Below are 21,339 nucleotides of genomic sequence, written 5' to 3'. Positions count from 1 at the left end.
CAAGTTTTTGAACAGCACGTCGAAAAATGTGAACCAAAAGCGCCAAGTTTTCGAGTTTTTGATCTAAGGGGCGTTATGAGAGTTAATTTCAAATGACAGCTTGTCAAGTTTTGGTCCAATCATATTGAAAATAAAGTTATTTAAACCAATCAAATGTACTTGCTTGCTTGCGTCAATCACGCACATTCGCCTTCAGATCACCACTGGCTTTTTTACTGCGGTGCTAACGCGCGGTTTAATTGCGATGTGAAAATTAATGGGAGGGTTTTAAAATAAATAAACCCCGTTTTGGCTTGCTGGTATGTCGGCTGATAATGTCTTGGCAAATTTGCCAATGATGTCCTTGGCATATAATGTCCTTGGCATATTTGCCTTCGAAGCTTCGCTTCTCGACCAAATATTCATTTTTCGGACAATCTCTCAGCCGCGGACATTATCAGCCGACATAGCAGCCGCCCGAAGGGGTTTATTTACTAAAATATTTACTCGTTTGTTTGTCTCTCTCTCTTCCCTTCCCCCTGCTACTACTACTGACATTTTAATTTAACTTAGAGATGATTTTGCGAACCTCAATGAAAGTCTTCATCTTCGAGTACACTTAGTGGTTTGTATTTAATTCTGAGTTAGAAAGATTTCTTTGGTAGCCCTCTCAGAGAATTAGGTATCTCATTCCATAGCTTAGCACCAATCCTTGGAAAGGCGTTTTTTGTATTCAAGTCTTGAAGCTTTTATGTAAAATTTATCTGAAGTAGATGAGCGTGTGTTATAAGAGTGGATTCTAAACGTTTTCATAAATGAATTACGTATATTGATTGAGGCAGAAGCAGCGCTTACGTCGTGCATCAACTCAGATAGTCTTGTAGTACAAAAATCACGCCGTTAAGTTGACCGCCTGCTCCCAGTTGGCTTGTTAGCTCAATTGGTAGAGCGCTGCACTAGTATCGCAGAGGTCAGTGATTCGAATCCCGTATAGGCCTGAATTTTTTTTTTTTTTTTTTTTTTCAGGTCTGATTTTCGCTATTGCATAAATAGCGTTCTCTACTGCGAGGATCGTACATCATACGTAATTCTTATATAATCGTCCTCTTTTTTCAGAATTTCAAAGAGTTTTTCCTTTATTGGGCTTTTAAATTATTTTTTTTAAAGTGTTTTGATAGGAAGTGGAATACTGTTCCAGATCAAGGTGCCAGAAATGGAGAAGGCTCTCTTCATATTTTCAGTTCTAACTTGTTCAACATTATAATTTTCATTGGTAACAGATCTATTCTGGTAACTGTGGACAGAAGCCAGCTTCCTGAACATATTCTTAATGTTATCAGTAACGAGATTATTGTGGACATCGTACATTAAAAGGCTCATTTGCTCAAAGCACATGAATAATATCGGCAATTGTTTAGCTTGTAAGAATAACGGAACTGCATGGGCTCTTGAATCACGGAAGAACATTAGCCTAAGGGCCCTCTTCTGAACAACTAGTAGTTTATGAAGATGCGCTTCAGCAGTGTGACCCCAAGCACAAATGCCATAGCTGATATAGGGTAAGATTATAACAGCGTGATGTGTACTATGCTTACTGCGGAATTCATATTGTGATGAATATAATATATTATGTTTATTGACAAACTTAACAAGTCTTTTATAAACCAGCTTTTCAAATATTCTGTTAAAAATTGATAGCAAAGAGATTGGTCGATAATTTCCAGGCTTAGGTCACGATTTGAATTCCTTGATTGAACTGCGTGGGCAATATCAATATCTAATATTGATATGTTAGCTCCTATACCGTTGAAAATTTTGAGGCAGGGGTTCGCTGTTTCCACAGATGTTTCCCGGTCACTTGCTTGTGGAACTCCAATGATCTTTATGTTGTATTGGTAGCTATAGGTCATGATGTCGTCGATCGCTTTGGAAACATTACTGAGTTTGGATTTGATGATCTCCAGTCTGCTTTCCAGCTTCTGGAGTTCTCTGGCTGTTTTCTCTCTTGACTTGAGCAGGTCGTCGTAGCCATCACTTAAGAATTGGACATCTTGTACACTGGGTGATTCGCGTGAAGTTGGCAATACTTCTTTGCTGACCTTGGCCGCCATCTTGTCTTTGAACCTCTGAAAATCTTCCGATAGACTTTTTACTTGATCTTTCAGTTTATCATTCTCCTTTTTCAATGACTTCACATTCTCTCCCATTTTTTTTTTTTTTTAGCAATTTTTAGAGATTTGATCGCAGATTTTGAGTAATTATAGATGATCTGACTGGAAGGCTTTGACCGCGTGTCGCTCGACACGCGTCACAATGATATGTTTCCTTGAACAAAATTTGAGATGTTTCCTTGAACAGGTTTGGTGAAATGTTGTTATTTATCATAAATTCGTGTATAGCTAGATTTAGGTAACCCCTTATTTATTAATCTATTTTTCCATCTATTGATTATTTGTCTATCTGTTCATAGTCTTGATTTTAATTATTTTTCTACCGTGATTTTTACGTGTTGAGCATGTTCATTGATACCTCTCGCACGCAGTTTTAAAAATGAATTTTCAACTATTTCAATTTTTAATTGGAGTAATTCTTGTTACAAAATTGTTTACTACTTCCAGACTTATTACCTTTTTCCATATTAAGTATTTGTTTCTAGAATCGAACTTGGTAGATTAGATTTTCAAAGCTATCTTTAACTAATAAAAGTTGCATAAGGTTCACGGTCCTTGATCTATTTTCCAATTGTTTTTTAGCCTTTTTACTCTAAGCTACTGATTTTAACGGCAGAGCCTGGATAAAGATTACACTGTATGATTCTGGTTTACCCGGTGCGAATCAAGTGCTGTCTATGTGGCTGTTGTTGAACAATTTCCCTTTAAGAAACGACTGTCAGATGACTGTTCACTGGAACGAAGAGCCCAAGCTGTGTTTTTAAGTGGCTAAAGTATTGATATGGAAATTAAAGACGTTTGAACAATGATCATTTCTGGCTCTATTATCAGTAGACCGTTGCTCTTTCAATGCTCTTAAGAATGATGCTGTTTTTACTGTTACAGGATTGACGCTTTGCTAATTTGTAACCCTTCGATAATAACTGCTGTTAGTATATACTAAAACAGTGGATAGCGTCGAAGGTGCGCTGTGATTGGCTAGTCAAACTCCGAATATCCTATGCTATTTACCTCCGAGCAACTCGGCAAAAAAATGGCGTCCCGGTTTGTATCCGTGACAATCGAAGAAATCACTCAAATTAACGACGAAGCAGTCCCTGAAAACACAACGGAAGCGACTAAATTTGGTTTGGCCGTGTTTAAAGGTAACGGTTTAAATTTTTAACCCAGAGTTCATCGCTAAAAACCAATGAGAAAGGTTTTGTTTACAAATGCAACTTAATCTTGCGCGGCTTGTTGTTTCAGTCCTTTCCGCGCGGGAAAATGTTGGAATGTATGAATTAAAATCAATTTTTGGTGGTGTATATTATCTCACTGTTTTAGTATATACTAAAACAACTATTTACCTCAGTGTCGGTGGTTAGCGGTGGATATTTACCGAGCCACGAAGCGGCTCGGTTAATATCCACCACTAACCACCTCCACTTCGGTGAATAGTTGTTAACTATTTTAAGTTGCTGGTAATTTATTCAAGTTGCTCTCCTATCAAGGTCCGTCAGTCTGACCACCTCATTTCTTTAGCATTAAATGAATATCTAAAGCTAACTGTAAAATTAAATATTGCGAAATCTCCATTTTAATTAGGGTAATCACAAGCTGACAAGCTGAATGAGCAATCTGAATGAGACAAAATCCGTACACTACTTTCGGTAGTCTTTTTCGCCAAGAAGCAAATTAAAAAAAAACTTGAGTAATTAAAAAAGAATGGGAAGAGCTTTTTTGCTTGCGTGTCCTAGTCCACTTTTGAATGCATAGATTTTGATTGAAAAACAATTAACCCTGTGGGAGCAATTAGCCATTTTTAACGCTAGAACGAATAAGACAAGACCATATAATGTGCAGTAATTTGCAATGATCAACGTGCGTCTTCAAAATATGGCAATGGCTTTGAGATTGTTCTACCGCTCTGCCTTTTCAAAAACCATATCTTTTCGAAACAATCGTTTTGTTAGGAGAAGAAACTGTTTCCACTCCTATCTGAAAGGTGAGAAAGTGGCTGTACGACTCGCAAATGCAGGTGATTTTGACGAGGTTTTAAAGCTGTCTAAGAAGATGGAGGACACTTTCGACTATGTCCCCTACAGGTTCCACAAATGGCTCACGGAGCCCAACAGAATCAATATCGTTGCTGAGAAAGGATCGAAAGTGGTGGGTTTCATGGGAATGAGCGTCGTTGACGGTGAAGAGTCAGTAGTTATCGAAGGTGGAAGAGTCGATCCTAATCATAGAAATAATGGTGTTATCGCTTTGATTATGTCTCTTGGATTTGAGCTAACCCGTCAGAAATTCCCAATGGTGGTTCGTACAAGGTACACAGTCTGGTCTGGGCTTTACCAAGGAGTACAGAATACAATCAAAAAGCACAAGCTCAGCGATAAGGAACTGCATAACTACGATTTCTTAACTTACAAAGTTGACCCTGAGCAGATCAACTTTGAACACAAGTTAGAAAACTGTTCGAACCTTCGACCCTACTCAAAGGAAGAGTTTCAGAAAAACGTTCTGAAAAACACTGGTACTCGCTCGCTACTTCCTAATAACATTCTGGTTATTGACTGGCAACCGTTTGAAGCCATGCCATCCAACATCGAGCACATCGCACAAGACCGAAATCAATATTTTGTCGACTCGTCAAATGGTTGTCAGGACCAATTGAATCCATCGTCTTTCAGTCTGGGAAGATTTGTGCAATTGGTTTGCGGGATGATGTGGTCCTCGACGACCTACGCTAGAGACTCGAGGCTTTGTCAGTCTCACGTCATCCATCAGTTAAAGAGTGCCTGTCAGAATGCACAAGGAAGCTTTTTATTCAGCACCTATCAAGATCCTTCTCTCACCAAGTATTGTAAAGAAGCCCTTAACGGCATTCCAGGTGTTACAAGGATAAACGATGAAGAGCCTACACAAAAGATGTTTATCTTCGAGGGTGAATTGGAAGTCAACATAATCAAGTAATAGTTTGAGGAAGCAGAGGTTTCCTTGCGAAATGGATCTTGGAATTCCTAGGAAGTTTTTCCTAGACTGAATTCCTAGGAATTACTGGGAGTAAGAGGTGTGAATTTTCACGGTAAATTCGGACCGGGAATTCCAAGGAATTCCCGAAAAACCTAGAAATTCCTAAATATTCCACGTTCATAAGCCAACAGGACTTGAAGTTTGGCTTGTGCCTTCATCTCTTCCAATGATAGTTATCTAAATTAGAGACCCACGCACACGTATGCTGGGAGCCAGCAAACATATTGATGAATGTGCTGCGGGATTTACCCCTCAGTTCAATATCTTTCCGTTTTACAAGATTCTCGGCCCTTCTGAGATCATGAGAAAGAACAAAGAAAGACTTTTTATTTCTAAATATCAACCCGTTCTTAATGATTTGAAATTACGCTAATTGCTCGCGCGTGCTTCGAATTACAATAACCATTGTAATTACAATTAGATCTGTGACGTAATAAGTCAATAAACACACTTTGCTATGCCTGAAGAGCCGCAACAGCGGTGAAACGCGTAGCGCAAAAGCAAAGAGAAAGAAAAAGAAAAAGAGGACTTTCGTTTTTCATTTATTTCAGTATCTTTATTCGACACAGAAGTTTACAGTTTGTTTACATTATATATATACATATATCCGATAAATATTGATAAAAACTAACAAAATTGCATTCCTGAGTAAGATTTCAGCTTGAAGGACAAATTTTGATAGCATGTTAAGATTACCATTTACAAGTTCACCTATTTATTTCCTATCTCACATAGCTTGAATTAGGGAAACACACTGGCGTGAAATTACAATTTCAATAATAAGAAAACTTGAAAAATTCTGATACTCTAAATCATATGATACTATCATGCACTTGCCTATACATTGAACTCTGTTATGTTTAAGATAGGTCTCTGATTACTGTTCCTGAAATCTATTATGGTGACACTCTATTTCTATTGAGCTTCATGTTAAATAAAACCTCCAGGTCAAATTGTAAATCTTTTTTAGTTAAAAATTATTAGCAATGGTAAGGTAATGTTACTTCACTACGAAACATATGATTCACTAAAATATTGTTTGTGTTCTGCTCTTGTTATACACCTATCTTTTTTCCCTAAACTCTTCCATTTGCAACCCCTTATCCACCTACCTCGACAGAATTTTTCTGTGTTCTTTATTGAAAATATGGTCAATCCCAAATACAATAATTATAGAAAATGTTTTGCTCTCAACCAACTGAAAAGAGAACTTTGTGCTCTAATGGAAAATAGAAACCTATGCTCAGCATTGTGTTACTTTACATGTATCATTGTCCAAAATTAGTCATACATTCAAACCAAATCAGGCTCCCAGTGGCTTCTAGTGTAGATTATGTAATTTACGAATGTCCCGGCCCTTCTGCAAGGTTTTTTCCCTCTACACTGGTACACAAAATGCCAAAAAATTCATATGAAATGCCTCCCTAGAGTTAATTTCACATCACTAGCCTTGGAAGAGACAATTAACCTACCAACTTCAGAACTCAATTCCCCTTCGTTATGTAAACAAAATCGTGAGTGAATCTTTCAGTCCACTATGGGAGTTGATGCTGGCGTTTTTCTTAAGTTCCTAAAATCCTCACGTTACATCTGCAACCTTTGTTGTTAAAATGAGACCTCCATAACAAAGTTTGGTCGTTAACCCTCAACTTGAAAGTGAGCGTTTCAGGACTATTGTATGCAAGTTATCTTGTTGTATTGATGAACAGGAAAAATATTGAAATATATCTAATCGTAATCAGATATTAGCTCTTCTAAAAGAAACTCAATAAGACATCAGACACTAAAAAGCAGCTCAAATCGTAAGCCATACATGTACGCATTGCGGACCTACTTTTTTTGTTAACGTGGTTAGAAACACTGATAAATATATTCCACAGGGGAGCTGCTGTCCAACCTCTTTCCTAAATGGCATCTTTCCTGAATCAATGTTCCTTTCCACTATCACCTCAATTGAAGTTGAGTCTTGCATATCTCAAATGGACAATAACAAATCTATTGCCCTTGCAGTATTCCAGTCAGATATTTCTCCACTTCTTTCGTCCCTAGTTAATGATTCTTTTCTACGTGGCATTTTCCCAAATAAACTTGAATTGGCAAGAGTTACTCCAGTTTTAAAATTCTCTGGTATAATTCATCTTGAGATTCTCTCTTTTGTTTATCCGTGGTCCTATAACATAACTCCTTCCTGTTATACTAATTACCTCAGTAAGCCAATATCTTCTAGTCATTCACATTATACACGTCAATCACGAACTGAGAACCTGTTTGTAAACCCAGTTCAAACAACTCAATATGGTATTCGTTCCTTTCGTTACACTTGTACCACAATCTGGAATTCATTCAATCAGTCGATCAATCTACTTTATTTAACGAGGGTAACACGGGACAGTACTTCAACTGAGTAACTAGCGGCCCTCAAAATTCATAACCAATTAATGTTAAACAAATCACTCCCTTTTCTAGATCTCGACAAAATATCAAGAATTCTATGATTGAGGGTTATAATAGTGTTATGAAGTCTGTGTAAATATCTTTTATTCTTAATAGTTCGTACGAAAGTAACACTTTTTTACCTAAATTGTTATTGACACTGTATTCCCTTTTTTTAAATTTTTTGTTCTGGAACACCCACTCGATTAGTCTTAGAGCTATTTGGGTGCCCCAAACTCCACACAACCAACATAGTATTTGAACATTCCTTTCTTCCTCTCCTTCTTCAATTCTTAGATACCCTTAGTAACAATGAATTTTAGATTATTTTAGTTTTTTTTTCTGCTCTCTTATCATAATGTATTCCTTATAGCGATATTAATTTTGTAACACTATTGTAACGCAATAATTATGATCTTCTCTAGTACACTGTATTCGTGTGAGTTTAAATAAAATTGATTGAAAACAGATAAAATTGATTGATTGATTGTTGTTGTTCACAGCTCCAAGTCTCTTCGTGAGCTTTATCAATTTACTGATGGTTTGGGCAAAACTGGTTTTGAACACCATTATTAATATTCTGTCTTTCTTGCAGGTACTCATGACAATTCAATCTTGAACGCCAACGGGGAAGTCCAAAGTCATCATTTTAAGATATGATGTTGGGTTCTGAAATGACAGGTAGCGGCTGAGTTCAAGTTTTACAGCCGTTTAGGACAATGCCATTGACTTCTACTCAAAGAGGGAATAAACACACATTAAAGGATGTATTTGATTTCAATTTTCTTCCCGACCAAATTCCGGTGGAATGCATAATTTGTGTTCGTTCACGTTTTTTTTTTATGTATTTTCCCGGTAAAACCCCGAATGTTGACTGTGGTAATTTGAGGCATCCTGGACTAAAAAAACACATCGCTTAAGGACGTGACGAATCTCTTTATTGAGATTAATTAGAAAAGAAACTATGGCTATCAAATCGCTTACTGGCTTGAAATCCGATATTTGTGTTCTCAGTAGCTATAGTCGATATGATAATTTACGACGCTTGAAGCACTTTTCGCGTCTGACTTTTTTTTATTCGGTTGACCTTAGCACATTCGATTCTTAAAGATCCTTAAAGGATGACCATTTCGATTTTTGTAGCTACTGCCCCCTATGGAAGGCGAAGCTACATATGTTGTCGAGATGAGTGAGTGAGGATAAAAATAGAATTCCGATCTTTCTTTAACCATCATATTTCATAGTTACGTATTTAGATTGTTCTTAAAACTTAAAACTAGCCAAACCCTCTTAAGCTTTGCTCTTTCACTTGTTAAGTAGGTGCATGTAAATCGAGTTACTGAGCCGTTTTGCTTCCACAGTGGTGTAGGTAACGTTGATAACCACACAAAAGACCACGCATTCATCAACACTGATGCATCTCTTTTTTGTAAGAAAAGATCTGATCGGAGCAAAAACGAGATTATGTGATGAGATAACCGCTTGAGCCACACCTAAAAATTCCAAATCACGCGTATGAACTAAAAATGGTCCAAAGACAACATAAAGGGCCAGAACTTAATACATTGCTTGTGCAAGTATAACTGCCCACAGATTCTTTTGTTTGCACTTTGGCACTAAGATCATAGCGCGCAAACAAGATCATAATTAACTAGAGCGGTCTAAATCTATTTCAATCGAATCACTGTGGGTTTCTGTAAAGCATGCGATTGGCTTTGAAGAGCTATTGAAATTTCTTACGCTGCCTTCTTGAAATCGTTTCATAAACTTGAATTGCTAATGAAAGCAATCTAAAGTACTTTGCTTAACAAAAAACTTAACAAAAAAGGTTTCCCATGACTCAAGTGAATACTCAAATTTTGCTGGGGACACGCGTGATGAGCGAGTTATGGAGAACTTACAATTGCCTAAGTGACGAGGGCTAGGATAATCTCACAGTTAACCACAACCTAAACTTCGTTCACCCAGACACTGGTGCCCACACGCAGAGCATCGAAAATACATGGTGGGGAATCAAGCGAGGTGTTGTAGGATTCGCTTTAAGTAGGAAAATCGTAGGAGTGTGCTCGGGATCTGCGGCGTTTACTTTGAAAAAATTAGAATGTTCAAAGCAAGCCGGTGCCTAGCAAAGGACACGCGACTTTATTTTCAGGCGCCAGTACGACGAATTTTCCGGCTTTGTCTGTTCAGGATAAAACTCCAGAGTGTTTATGTAAGGTCTTAAAGGAAGAGCCTCCAAGTTTCAAAAGTGCTGTTGTTGAAGAAAACAACCTAGTTTTTGAGCAAGCAGATGTTTCTTAATGATGATATGTTGAGTAGTGACGATATTGTTATTTCGGAGGTCATGTCACACCACAACGCTAAGCAAAATAAGGTACCTGATAGCAACAAAATTTTATGTGTACAATGAAATATATGAAGTTCATATATTTTGAACTGCGGTATTAGATACGAATGATACACGATCCTCGCAGTAGATAGCGCTATTTAAGTAATAGCGAAAATCAGACCTGAAAAAAATCAGGCCTGTACGGGATTCGAACCACTGACCTCTGCGATACTAGTGCAGCGCTCTACCAATTGAGCTAACAAGCCAACTGGGAGCAGGCCGTTAAGTTGATTCGTAATAAACCCGTGAAAGTGATAAATGAGATACAATGAAATATAAATATCTTATTAACCGAGCAAGGTCGGTCTATGGGAGAATCTTGACTTCGGTCGCTGGTAGAGACCTCACTGCGTTTGGTCTGTACTGGCGACCTCGGTCAAGATTCTCCCATACAGACCTCCCGCTAGGTTAATAAGAACTAAATGAAATGAAGTGGTACAATCGTCGTAAACAAGACAACACTCATACTTTTAAACAACAACAAACATATATTTAAGTTCTAATTTGCTGTTGGAAACAAAAGGAGCCGTTAGCTTTTGTTATGTGGTTAATTGAAATGTGACTAGCAATACCGTCTTACAAAAGGTCGCGTTTTTCAGAGTGCCCAACCAATTATTATGAAGAGTTATGAGCTCAAGTGAGCTGACCTAGTTAAGATTTCGTTGAAAAGACCACTTAAAATTTACCACCGCTTAGGCACCAATTGCTTTTAAGGACTTAGGTTACGGCATCGAAGGTTCTGTTGGAGTAGCAGACACCAATTGCGGCAGCGATAAACATGTGAAATGCTCCAAATGCAGCACAACTATCGAAAAGCATGTTCCCCAGCCAACCATCGATGAAAACTGACAAACAGAAAACTCAGGAAATACTGGAAAGAAAGTAGAAACTTTTCAACGCAGGAAGAAATTTATCCCGGAAAGTAAGCGAGCCTGAATCGCACCACCTTGAACTTTCCGCTAAATTAGCTTTCGAACAGCAACAGCAAAAGAAAGTTGAAGTATCTGATTCACATGCTGTTAACTTCACTTAACATAGGACACCGATAATCACGAGGATATCTTCCTTCCGAGACATCTAAAAGAGAGACAGAGTAGTCAGCAGTTGTTAAACTTAAACAAAGTTAACCAAGAAAAAAACAACGGTGAAACACAAGCCTCTCAAGCTGCGGCAGGGTTTGGTAATAGTCATTCAAAACAGACCACCGATGAGCTTAAAGAACGGTCAGATGTGCAAGGCTCTACAGAGGACCTTACGGAGGCATCGCTGGCGATTCCCCGAGCCTGCCTATGTGAACCGAGAACAATTCATTACAATTAATATAAGAAAAGTCAAAAAAAGGTTCGTCGTTTCAGATAAGATAAATTTCGTCAAAAATAAATCCTAAAGAGAATTAGCGAAGTGCCAAGAAGTTAAATGGCATCTGTTGTTCCCACAACACAATTAGTTCAATAGGTAATCACTCGTGGCTTCACTTAGATCTAAAAGGTTGATTGAGTCGTAAATTTGCTTTCTAGACTTTAATAACCCTTTTCATAGGGTACGCTGACAGTAAAAAAGGTTAAAAAAGATTTTACGAAACCCGTTTAATGGTAGAGAGTAGTTCTCTCTCTACATCCCAGTGCCACTCAAATCAACCGAAATTAAACGAGTACTGTAGTGGGCTTCAGTTGAAATGGGAGTTTGGTTGGCGCCGCTAGGTCTGACCTGGTTGAAAAGGAAAAGAAATTTAACACTAGACATTTCTCTGAAATGGCGAGTGAAATGAAAAAAAATAAATTGTATTTATCAGGAGAAAAACACGATCCTCGGCAGATAAAACTAGATTACTTTGTCACGAGAAAGATTGACGTTCAGATTTTTATTCACGAGTTTCTAGGCTGTAATTTGTGTATTATATATAAATAACGAGAGTTGAATAGATACTTGAAATCAGTTTGATTTTTTCCGACACCATAAGTTTACATGCAGAGCCGTAAATAATTCACAACTGATCGAAATCACCGCGCGTAAGAAAAAAACGAATCCGGTTTCCAGTCCAGCAACAAGTTGATAAAAAGCCGACATAAGCTAAGACATCACTTTCCATTCACACAGTAACTAAAAACATAAGAGAGAATTCGTAAATACAAAGTGTCAAATATTTCCGCTTGCTCTTTTTTCACGGTCAGATTCAATCATATCCTGGCGGGATTAAAAGCATTTCCCTCGCTTGAGGCGCGATTTATTCTAAAATGAAAACTTTGTCATCACGTGTAAAATATGGCGTTGGACACTGTTGCACTTCGGGGACTTATCTCCTTTTTGAACTGTTTTGTCATAACAAGACATTTCCGAGTTGCACAAAAGCCTTTGTCCAGGAGCCCATTACCCATGGGCTCCTGCTTTGTCTTAAGAGAGTAAGTGAGAACGCTTCGATATCATGCCTTGAAATCAATTAAAAGATTACCAGTTCATCCTTGCGCAAATCTGTAACAGTGGTCTCTTATGTAACGTTGATTTTATCACTTGGCCTAATTCCTAAAAACGAGTTTTTGGACCTCGGAAATATCATTTCCAATATGGGTCATCCTTTCGGACCCCCTAGAACAGAGGCTCCCCTATACCCCTTTGTTAAACTTGGTCACGTGAAAATATTTGGCCTTTTCACGCATCACGAATTATATCCAAAATTCCTTCCCATTCACGCGAAATTCGAGACGATCACGTTTCACATAAAGATGGAAAAAAAAAAAAAGCATCCACGAATCAATATCTAACTTTTTCTTGTCTTGACTTGTCTTGCACGACGAAAAAAGACGTAATTTCTTATCTTATTCGTTCAAGAACCATTTGGGGTGTTTTATGACTTTTATCGATCCATGTACAGTCAAAACCCTAAGCATAGCCGTTCGAGAACAAAACGTACATTTTCAAAACACAGGAAATTCATCACACAAAACAAAGTGGTTCACGAATCACGTTAAATTCACCTCTTCATTGACGGGTCACGTTTAAATAAAAATTTGTTCAAGTGGACATAAAAAAGATCGCATCGTTCTTATTCACGGTTCCCAAATAAAAAAAAAATCGAATCACGATTCACGTAAAAAAAAATGGCTCAACTATGCTGCACGTAAAAAGGATAGGGGACCCTCAAGAAAATGCGATTTCTGATATTTACAAAAATCATCGGCAGAAAAAACAATATCGGAATGTCCTATTACAATAAAGATCACAATATTCGCCCAAATGATTTTACCTCGTGTGGTGATACGAAAATAGAAATAGATAACTTAATAGGCACCACACAACTACGAAAACTAAATAAACATTTTATGATGAATAACGAAAGTATCATGTTTGTTCATTAATAAAGATAGTCATGCATAGCTGACATAAGTGTTCCTTAGTGTCAGTCGCAAATCATGTCTACTTAATGAAAAGACGCAAGCTTGTTTGCTTAATATATTTAGCTCGCACGCAACCCACGTTAATCACGTACTGCATAACGTTCAATATGTATTTTCATCTTCTGTCAGCGTGATCCGGCAGATGATTTCACGGGAACATAACACAAACAAGACTAAAAAGAATTGAAAAGATTCTTTATATAGTTACCACCCGGTCGCACAATTAAACGCCGGTTGAAAAGTCTATCAGTGGAATGTCAACATTGTTTTGTGTCTGCTTAATTTACCATCGCCTAGGGCTCCGTAACAACCGCGTTCGAATATCTGATTACCTGCACACAAATACTGATCATTCTGCACGTTAACATAAGAGCAGCCTCTAAGTTCGGGAGTAATTTTAGTAACAAACTGAAGGAAAACATTTGAGGAAGGCCTCCTTATTGGTTAACTGAGGTAAGACGATTTTCAAATCAAAATAATCCCGAACTTCCGTTAATCCAATCGATCCATTTCACCTAACCCTTGACAACGATGGTGAATGGGTATCACAAAACACTGAGTCGAACATGCAAAGGCCGCGAAGTAAATCCTCTTTTAAAGTAATACAGACGGAATGGAAAGACGAACAACAAACAGGAAAGGACATCATACAGTTGTACAGTAGTGAATCTAAAGCTCGAAAGGAAAGAGACAAAAAAATTATTGAAATCCAGAGGAATGCTAAACGAAAGGATGATTCAGGTAATTCGTCGCTACTGGTGAAAAGGAAGACTGAAAGGAAAGAGAACTCCCAATCCAAAGGAAGACGTGTTATAACGAAATTACCTCCTATTGGAAGTAGAGAAAAGCCGAGAAAGGAGGTACGGAGATGGAGTAAGCGATCGAGCATAATAGACGAGGAGAGACAGTTATTACCTGATATAAATTCATTGACCTTGAATGCTGATTACCTCAAGCAACGTCGTTCAAAAGACCCTTCTAGAGATCCAAGATTCCAACGTTTAATTTCCAGTTTATTGATCAATAAGGATTATTACGGTGACTTGCAGAGGTTCGCTCCACCAAAAAGAGAAATGAGTAAACGGACTCGACTTGGAATAGGCTTCTGAAACACTAGCAAAATTAACTAATCGAAACCTTTACCACATGCGGGGCGTAGAGTGTCAGGAAGGCTCAGCATTGTTCCAAAGTGATACTTCTCTTCATCATGAGGATAAAGCACTGTGGTCCTCCCTAAACAGAACAAAGAACTACTGTATATAGGTTACAAAGAACACCATGCGAACTTCATTCGACTTTACTTTGTAGAACGACGGTTTCCGTCTTACTTGAGTAAACGTGTCACGCAGTTTACGTTTATGTAACGTGCAGTTGGAGGCAGGAGTTTCAATGGACAGATGACAACTCCTTCTGAAAAGGCTTGTAATTGCAAAATAGATATGAGTCGATATTAAAGCCATGGTATTTAATTGATTGATATCGATAGTTGATTATTAGTTGTCGAAGGACTTTCATAGGATGGTTTCGATTGTAAAGTGTGTCAAGGATTAACTATGTATCAGTTAGTATCGATTTCTAAGTATTTAAAATTAAAATACGCAGTCAAAGTCGAGAGAGAATAAAAGATCAGACGAAATTAAAAAATTATCATCCCTCTTGAAAAGACGAGAAATTGGTCAACAAAATTACGATTGCGTCTATAACGCGAGGGGAAACTAAGGTGGAAAACTATAGTAAATCAAAACCGATTCCTTCCATTTCATGACAAAATGAGCACAACATCATATTGAAGCAGTCACTGGCGACTCGCTAGGAAAATTCTGTATTTGAGGAAAGGTATTTTGTTTGAGAACTTGGTCAGGCGTGTTTTGCACGGGATTTCGATAACAAACCCAAACGCTTTACTATATATTGACAAGTAGAGGCCGTGAATGTACTGTGTGCATTAGTGGAACGAAATAAAATAATAGAAGCTGAATTGCCAGCAGGTGTGAAAGAGCTAAAAAGAAGGGAGCTTGGGCTCCCTGACATTTCCTAAACTCGTCGCTCTCTCATTCCATCTGAGTTGTCACCCAAATTTAATATCGTCTCGGAAATCATTGACCAAAAGTAAAACGGAAAGATGATAATGACGGCTACTGCGTGACAAAAACAAGTACGTGACTTCCCCAGAATTCAAAGGAGCTGCGTCTCAGGGATGAGGCTGCACAGGACGTGACAAATTGCATGCGAAAAACACTTGACAGCCACTAGCCCGACATCATAACTTCAACTCTAGGTTACAACGTTGGTAACGAGGTTACTTATGCATTGCAATATGAATTGGGGGTTAGCTTCATTTTCCCCCAAGGTCGCTGTGAAATTATTAATTCTTTTTGCTTCAAATCCAATTCTTGTTGAACCCGGAGAGATTCAGAATTCCCCAGTCGTTCACACCAAGTCTGGGCCAGTTATCGGCAAGATTGAAGCCCTTCCACACGGTAAATTGGTGTATGAGTATCTTGGTATCCCTTATGCAGAGCCTCCAGTTGGCGAGTTAAGGTTTGCAGCTCCAAAGCCTATCGAACCTTGGTCAGGGATAAGACAAGCTACAGAGTTTGGAGCAACTTGTGTACAGCCAGCATTGAATTACCCTGATGCCGGTCTTCATCGCCCAGGTATTGTATTTGTGATGATTAAAATCAGTATTAGTTCCCAAAAAAAGGAAATTTTAGGGTCCACGTGTAAATGTACTAACGCACTACGCACCTCAGGGCTAAAGAGCTGATAAAGATATACTTACCTATTGCTAGATTCTAGAATGAAATTTCGTGGAAGTCTGATGTAGCTCCTGATTTCTACGTCTTCGGAATCGTAAACAAGATCGCTGCGTGACGCTGCGGGTAAATTTGACTTGTGAAAGCAATTTTTGTTTGTAGTGTAGCGATTAAACGACTTATATTGTTATGACTGTCTCCTGACGTCATTGACTTCACGGCTCAGTGGCTTCCATCGCTTCGGGATAGCAAGCTCTCACTTTAAATGATGTTGAATAAAGGCTGATAGTTTCTAAAGAAACTGTTTGGGGCTGCGTCGGTGGGGGTAACGAAATAATTTGAATATATCAACAAAGTTGAATTGGTAAATTGGCCACCGTTACGATTATAAAAGCTGACGTTTCGAGCGTTAGCCCTTCGCTCCGACGAAGGGCTAACGCTCGAAACGTCAGCTTTTATAATCGCAACGGTGGCCAATTTACCATTTCAACTTTAAACAACAAATATATATGAAATACATATATTTGAACTGCGGTTATGAAACGTATATGTGCACGATCCTTCATCTACGGGTTTATGTCGATTTAATTTGATAGCCTGCTCCCAGTTGGCTTGTTAGCTCAATTGGTAGAGCGCTGCACTAGTATCGCAGAGGTCAGTGGTTCGAATCCCGTACGGGCCTGAACTTTTTTCAGGTCTGATTTTCACTATTGCTTAAATAGTGCTTTACTGCGAAGGATCGTGCACATATACATTTCAACTTTGTTGATATATTCAAATTAAATGATGTTGGTCTGCTGAGTTTTAGTCTATCCGACTTGCTCAACGCGACTCAAGTTTCCACGCCACTGCGTAAATCGTTCTCACCTAAATATTTTGTTTTGTTGTGAGTGAGTTTACGTTCATAAGCATACAGCACAGTCGAATATCCGTGTCAGTATTGGGAGGCATATCTCTAAATCTACACAAAAAATTTTGTTATTCTCGTTGGTTTCACTGTTTAAGGGAGTGACGTAGAGGACTGTCTTTTCCTGAATGTTTTCGTTCCATCCACAATTAAACCCGATGAAAAGACGGCTGTGATGGTGTTTATTTATGGCGGTGGATTCTCGCAAGGTTCCTCTTCTGCGTACCCTGGTGGAGTCTTGGCCACCTTCAATGACGTCATCTTCGTGTCATTTAATTACCGGATAGGAATACTAGGGTTTTTCAACGTTCCTGGCACTGATATCATAGGAAATTATGGGATGTTGGACCAGGTATATACTTTTCTTCCATGTAATCGATCAACAAAGCATGAAATTTTCGTTATGATATTTTGCGGGAGCCCAAGTAACCAAGTAATGGGCTTCCTTAATTCATGATTGTAAAAGCCCAACAAGAGACTAACTCTGCAGAGAATTTTGATTGCAGAGTAGGCAGGAAGGCATTTGAGGACTCGTTTGCAGACAAGCAACTTAGAGGATCTGAATAGACCCCGCGTTTCCTTGTTGATTTTTATTTAGCAGAAAATCACCTGAATAAATCGCCTGCCAATGAATTGTTGATTGTATATTATCCTGATTCATTTGTTACTTCCAGGTACTGGTGTTGAAGTGGGTTCAAAATAACATCGCAAGTTTTGGCGGCGATCCAGGCAAAGTGACCATATTTGGTGAGAGTGTTGGGGGAAACAGTGTCTCCCTCCATTTAATCTCGCCATTAACCAAAGGTCTCTTTCAAAGAGTCATCATACAAAGCGGTGCAGCCTCTTCGCCTTTGTTTTGTGGAAAAGTCACCCAGCCAAAACAGTTGGAACTCTTTGCAAAGGCTATAAACTGTACCTCCACTTTAGGGTTAAGCTTGGTGGAGTGTGCACGAGGCAAACCAGTTAAAGAAATTATCGAAGGACAGGAAGGAGTTTCTCATGCTAACTATCATGGCCCACTCGACATCCTAGGTCCTGTAGTTGATAGCCACTTTCTGCCAGATCTGCCTGAAAATCTTTTTAAAACCGGAAAATTTCATTCAGATGTTGACGTTATTACTGGTTTCACTGACAACGAAGGTGCCATGATGGCAATGTTCTTGCCACAACAGGTCCAAAATGGAACTAGCCTGGACCTCTTGAAATATATTGTGACGAAAGGATTACTTTATGCTCGGGAAAGGAGTGAACTGATAGAGGACTTTATTTTATACGAGTATATTCACCATGCTGACCCAGAGGACCAGGTTGCCCATCGACAATCATTGGTGGATGTTATTGGTGATGCATATTTTGTAGCCCCTGCCTTACTTGAAGCCAAAGCTTTAGCAAAGGTAAATATTTTGCAATAGATTATACGAGCAGTATCTTTAAACTTCTTCATTGATAGCACGACACAGTCGGGTAGATTACTGAATTAAACTGATTTCAGCTAAAAACTGCCTCATTTACTGACAATGCACTCTTTCACTTAATTTGCTTCGTAATCAAGTCTCACTGTAGAAAGCATGGCTGTCATATAAAACCTGAATTACGATACATAGCGCCAGTCGCGCATTAAACACTTATGTGGAGAGGATAGTGGTGTTGTTGGTGACCTAAAACTACCTACAGATGAATAAATCAGTTTAAATTTTCTGCCATCAGGGAGGAAGGCCGCCATTTGTATACGTGTTCGATTACCTGGCAGTCCACTCACCTTTGCCTGAGTGGTTTGGAGCTGTGCATGGCATGGATGTCCCTTTTGTGTTTGGTGCACCTTTTCAGAGCTTGTCGGAGCCAATCATTAATAAGCTGGTATCAAGATTTTCTGACATAGAAAAAGGATTGAGCTTGTACGTAATGAAAATGTGGACGGACTTTGCCAAATATGGGTAAGTAAACATCAACAAGAAAAATAGAGGTGCCACAAATATCAAACTCCAAATTCTTTACTGGATCGTATTTCTTAAACGTTTTCATTCGTCTCATAGAAATTATTACCGAAAAAACCTATTATTTTTTCAAACTTTTGATATATTTTTTTCGTACCTGCACGATGGCTAAAGAAACACTCCTACAGCCTCTTAAAAACAATCTTCATTTTTGTATTATGAGCCCGTAACTCAAAAAATAGTTTGAAAATCCTACTATTTATCGCTGAGTCAATACGTATACAAATTTTTTCTTCTGGCATAGTTATAAAAATAGTCTGTACCGTAGATGCAATGCCCCCATGATTAAGTTTTAGATAATCAAGGGTGTCTTTCATTCGTGCTTTCATAAGGAAGTCTTTGACCTCGTCAGTACAACATTGTGGAGGGATATAAAGACTGGTGCGGGTTTCGAAGCTATCCGTCAGGCAAAGGGTTGGATAAATTCGAATTTTAATCCCGTTTAGGTAATTATTTCATTTTAATCATGGTGTACCCATATGACTATTTGCAAATAATCTACGCATCTTTGTCTATCCATGTAGGTCCCCAACGCCCCCCGAGTCAGGTTCCTCAGCAGTCACTTGGCCTAAATTTACAGAACAAGATCAGGAATATCTTGTTATTGGCTTGAAACCACAGACTAAACGCAGATACAGGGCGAGAAAGGTGGAATTTTGGAACGAAATTGTTCCTAAACTAGCGGAGTTATCGCAGATGCAGAAGAAGGAAGTTGAAACGCAAACATCAAAAGATGAGCTATAAACGATTACAAAAACAGAGCATTTTTACCACAGAATTGTGAACTTCTAAAAACTCCTTACATCGATGTTCTTTTTCTTAAGAAAGTGACAGTCGCTTTTTTCTTCATTCCAAGATTAGGAATCTTTTGGTTAACAGATACCATTGCTAAGAACACGACATCTCTGAATTTGATATTTGTACTCCAGGTTCAAAACACTACTGGTCTATTCTAGTGGGGACAGCAGAGTTTACATAAATGCTGGGGATTCGTCTAAGATTCACCTCACAAGAGAGATGAAGGCTACAGCAAAAAACAAGTCAGCTATCTCTGTCCTTCTTTCTATAATATTTATCCTTGGTCGGTTTATATTTAGCTTTGCTCTAGTTAACGCGGCTGTGCCTTAGATTAAGGCTCAAAATAAAACTAAACTTGGAATTTTGCAGAAGTACATTTTCGAGGTGGCTTTCCGTGTAATGTTTTTAAGAGAACTGGAATCTAAAGAGGATTTTGTAGAGGGAAGGAAAGTGCGTGGAGATGACTCGCCATCCCGACGACTAAACACAATCAGATGATTCTCAAGGCCTGATTCCTAATGGGTCAAAAACTTTCCAAAAGCATTTTAAAAATATTTTACTTTTCCTCCTTCCTTCACCCTTTCCCTTTCTTTTAAATTCCTGTTTTAGGTCCTTGCGCCGATTCACTCTACTTTTGCCATGTTTTGCTTCGCCTCCTGCCAACTTCGCGAGTTCGCCCCTAGCACCTGAGCTTAACAGTTTTGCCCCACCACTAACATTTCGTCCAAATCACTCAACTTGGCTCCTAACGGCAGAACATATTCCCTTTCTGTCGAAATAATCCCATGTTTCGATAGAAATATATTTCTAAATATAGACCTGCATAACCATCACAATATAAAATAAAATATTTTGCTCAGTACTTCCTTTTGTCCTCTTTTGAAAACCTCGCTTGACAATTAATGAGCGCATGGAGCCATGGCACGTCTTTATTAATGTTACCGTGCTCTCAAACACGTACCATACTGAAGTTCAGGCATGGCGTCATTTCATCACGTTTTCCGAATGACATTACGCAAAAGCTTGCAAATGTCATGTTATTTCTATTTCGAGACAGATAGAGCAACCAAGCAAAGAAGAGTAAGCGTGTCATTTACCTAAGAGAGGATAGGAGCAAGACCGAGGGAGATGACAGACCACCTGAAAATGATGGCTGTAACAGCAAAACTCTTTCTGATTATCACGACTGTATCTCTGGCCGTAAAGGTTCAAGGCAAGTATCAATCTACTATAATTTTCCTGACAATTGCGATATCAGCCTCCTTTTAGCTTCTATCTAAGAATGATGTGACACTCGAAGTATGAGAATTTCCACAAGTTTTTGTCGCAACATTGTATTTAACATTTTCGGGCCAGTCTCTAAGTAATATCAAACTTGAGGTTCAATGTCTTGGACAGCATGTTATCATTGAGAAGAAACTACAATCGACTACAGCTTAGAAGCCGATAATATTGTGTTCAGTCAAGTAGATGACAAGCAAGGGAATTGAAAATCATTAAAATGA

General features: G+C 38.5%; 3 protein-coding genes across 3 annotated transcripts in view; all 3 read left to right on the top strand.

Annotated features, from left to right (window-relative positions):
* The first annotated feature begins 1,462 nt into the window (after nucleotides 1-1,462).
* Nucleotides 1,463-6,214, top strand: LOC148725033 (histidine N-acetyltransferase-like). The gene is made up of 2 exons (XM_088730068.1): nucleotides 1,463-1,538; nucleotides 2,203-6,214. Exon 2 carries the CDS (start codon nucleotides 4,002-4,004, stop codon nucleotides 5,103-5,105), a length of 1,104 nt encoding a protein of 367 aa, XP_088586194.1. The 5' UTR covers nucleotides 1,463-1,538; nucleotides 2,203-4,001; the 3' UTR covers nucleotides 5,106-6,214.
* A 9,232-nt stretch (nucleotides 6,215-15,446) lies between these two features.
* Nucleotides 15,447-20,205, top strand: LOC111332804 (cholinesterase). The gene is made up of 5 exons (XM_022938253.2): nucleotides 15,447-16,036; nucleotides 17,141-17,394; nucleotides 17,717-18,436; nucleotides 18,750-18,976; nucleotides 19,561-20,205. Exons 1-5 carry the CDS (start codon nucleotides 15,685-15,687, stop codon nucleotides 19,778-19,780), a joined length of 1,773 nt encoding a protein of 590 aa, XP_022793988.2. The 5' UTR covers nucleotides 15,447-15,684; the 3' UTR covers nucleotides 19,781-20,205.
* Nucleotides 20,206-20,905: 700 nt separating this feature from the next.
* Nucleotides 20,906-21,339, top strand: part of LOC111332803 (uncharacterized) — a 17,220-nt gene continuing 16,786 nt past the window's right edge. The window contains exon 1 of the mRNA XM_088731431.1: nucleotides 20,906-21,047. Coding sequence (XP_088587557.1) covers nucleotides 20,963-21,047 — 85 coding nt within the window. The 5' untranslated portion in view covers nucleotides 20,906-20,962. The remainder of the gene's footprint in view (nucleotides 21,048-21,339) is intronic.

This window comes from Stylophora pistillata, chromosome 8, assembly GCF_964205215.1.
Source record: "Stylophora pistillata chromosome 8, jaStyPist1.2, whole genome shotgun sequence".
Taxonomy (NCBI): domain Eukaryota; kingdom Metazoa; phylum Cnidaria; class Anthozoa; order Scleractinia; family Pocilloporidae; genus Stylophora; species Stylophora pistillata.
Note: the sequence above shows the minus strand (reverse complement) of the source record. Positions and strands in the feature narration are given on the sequence as shown.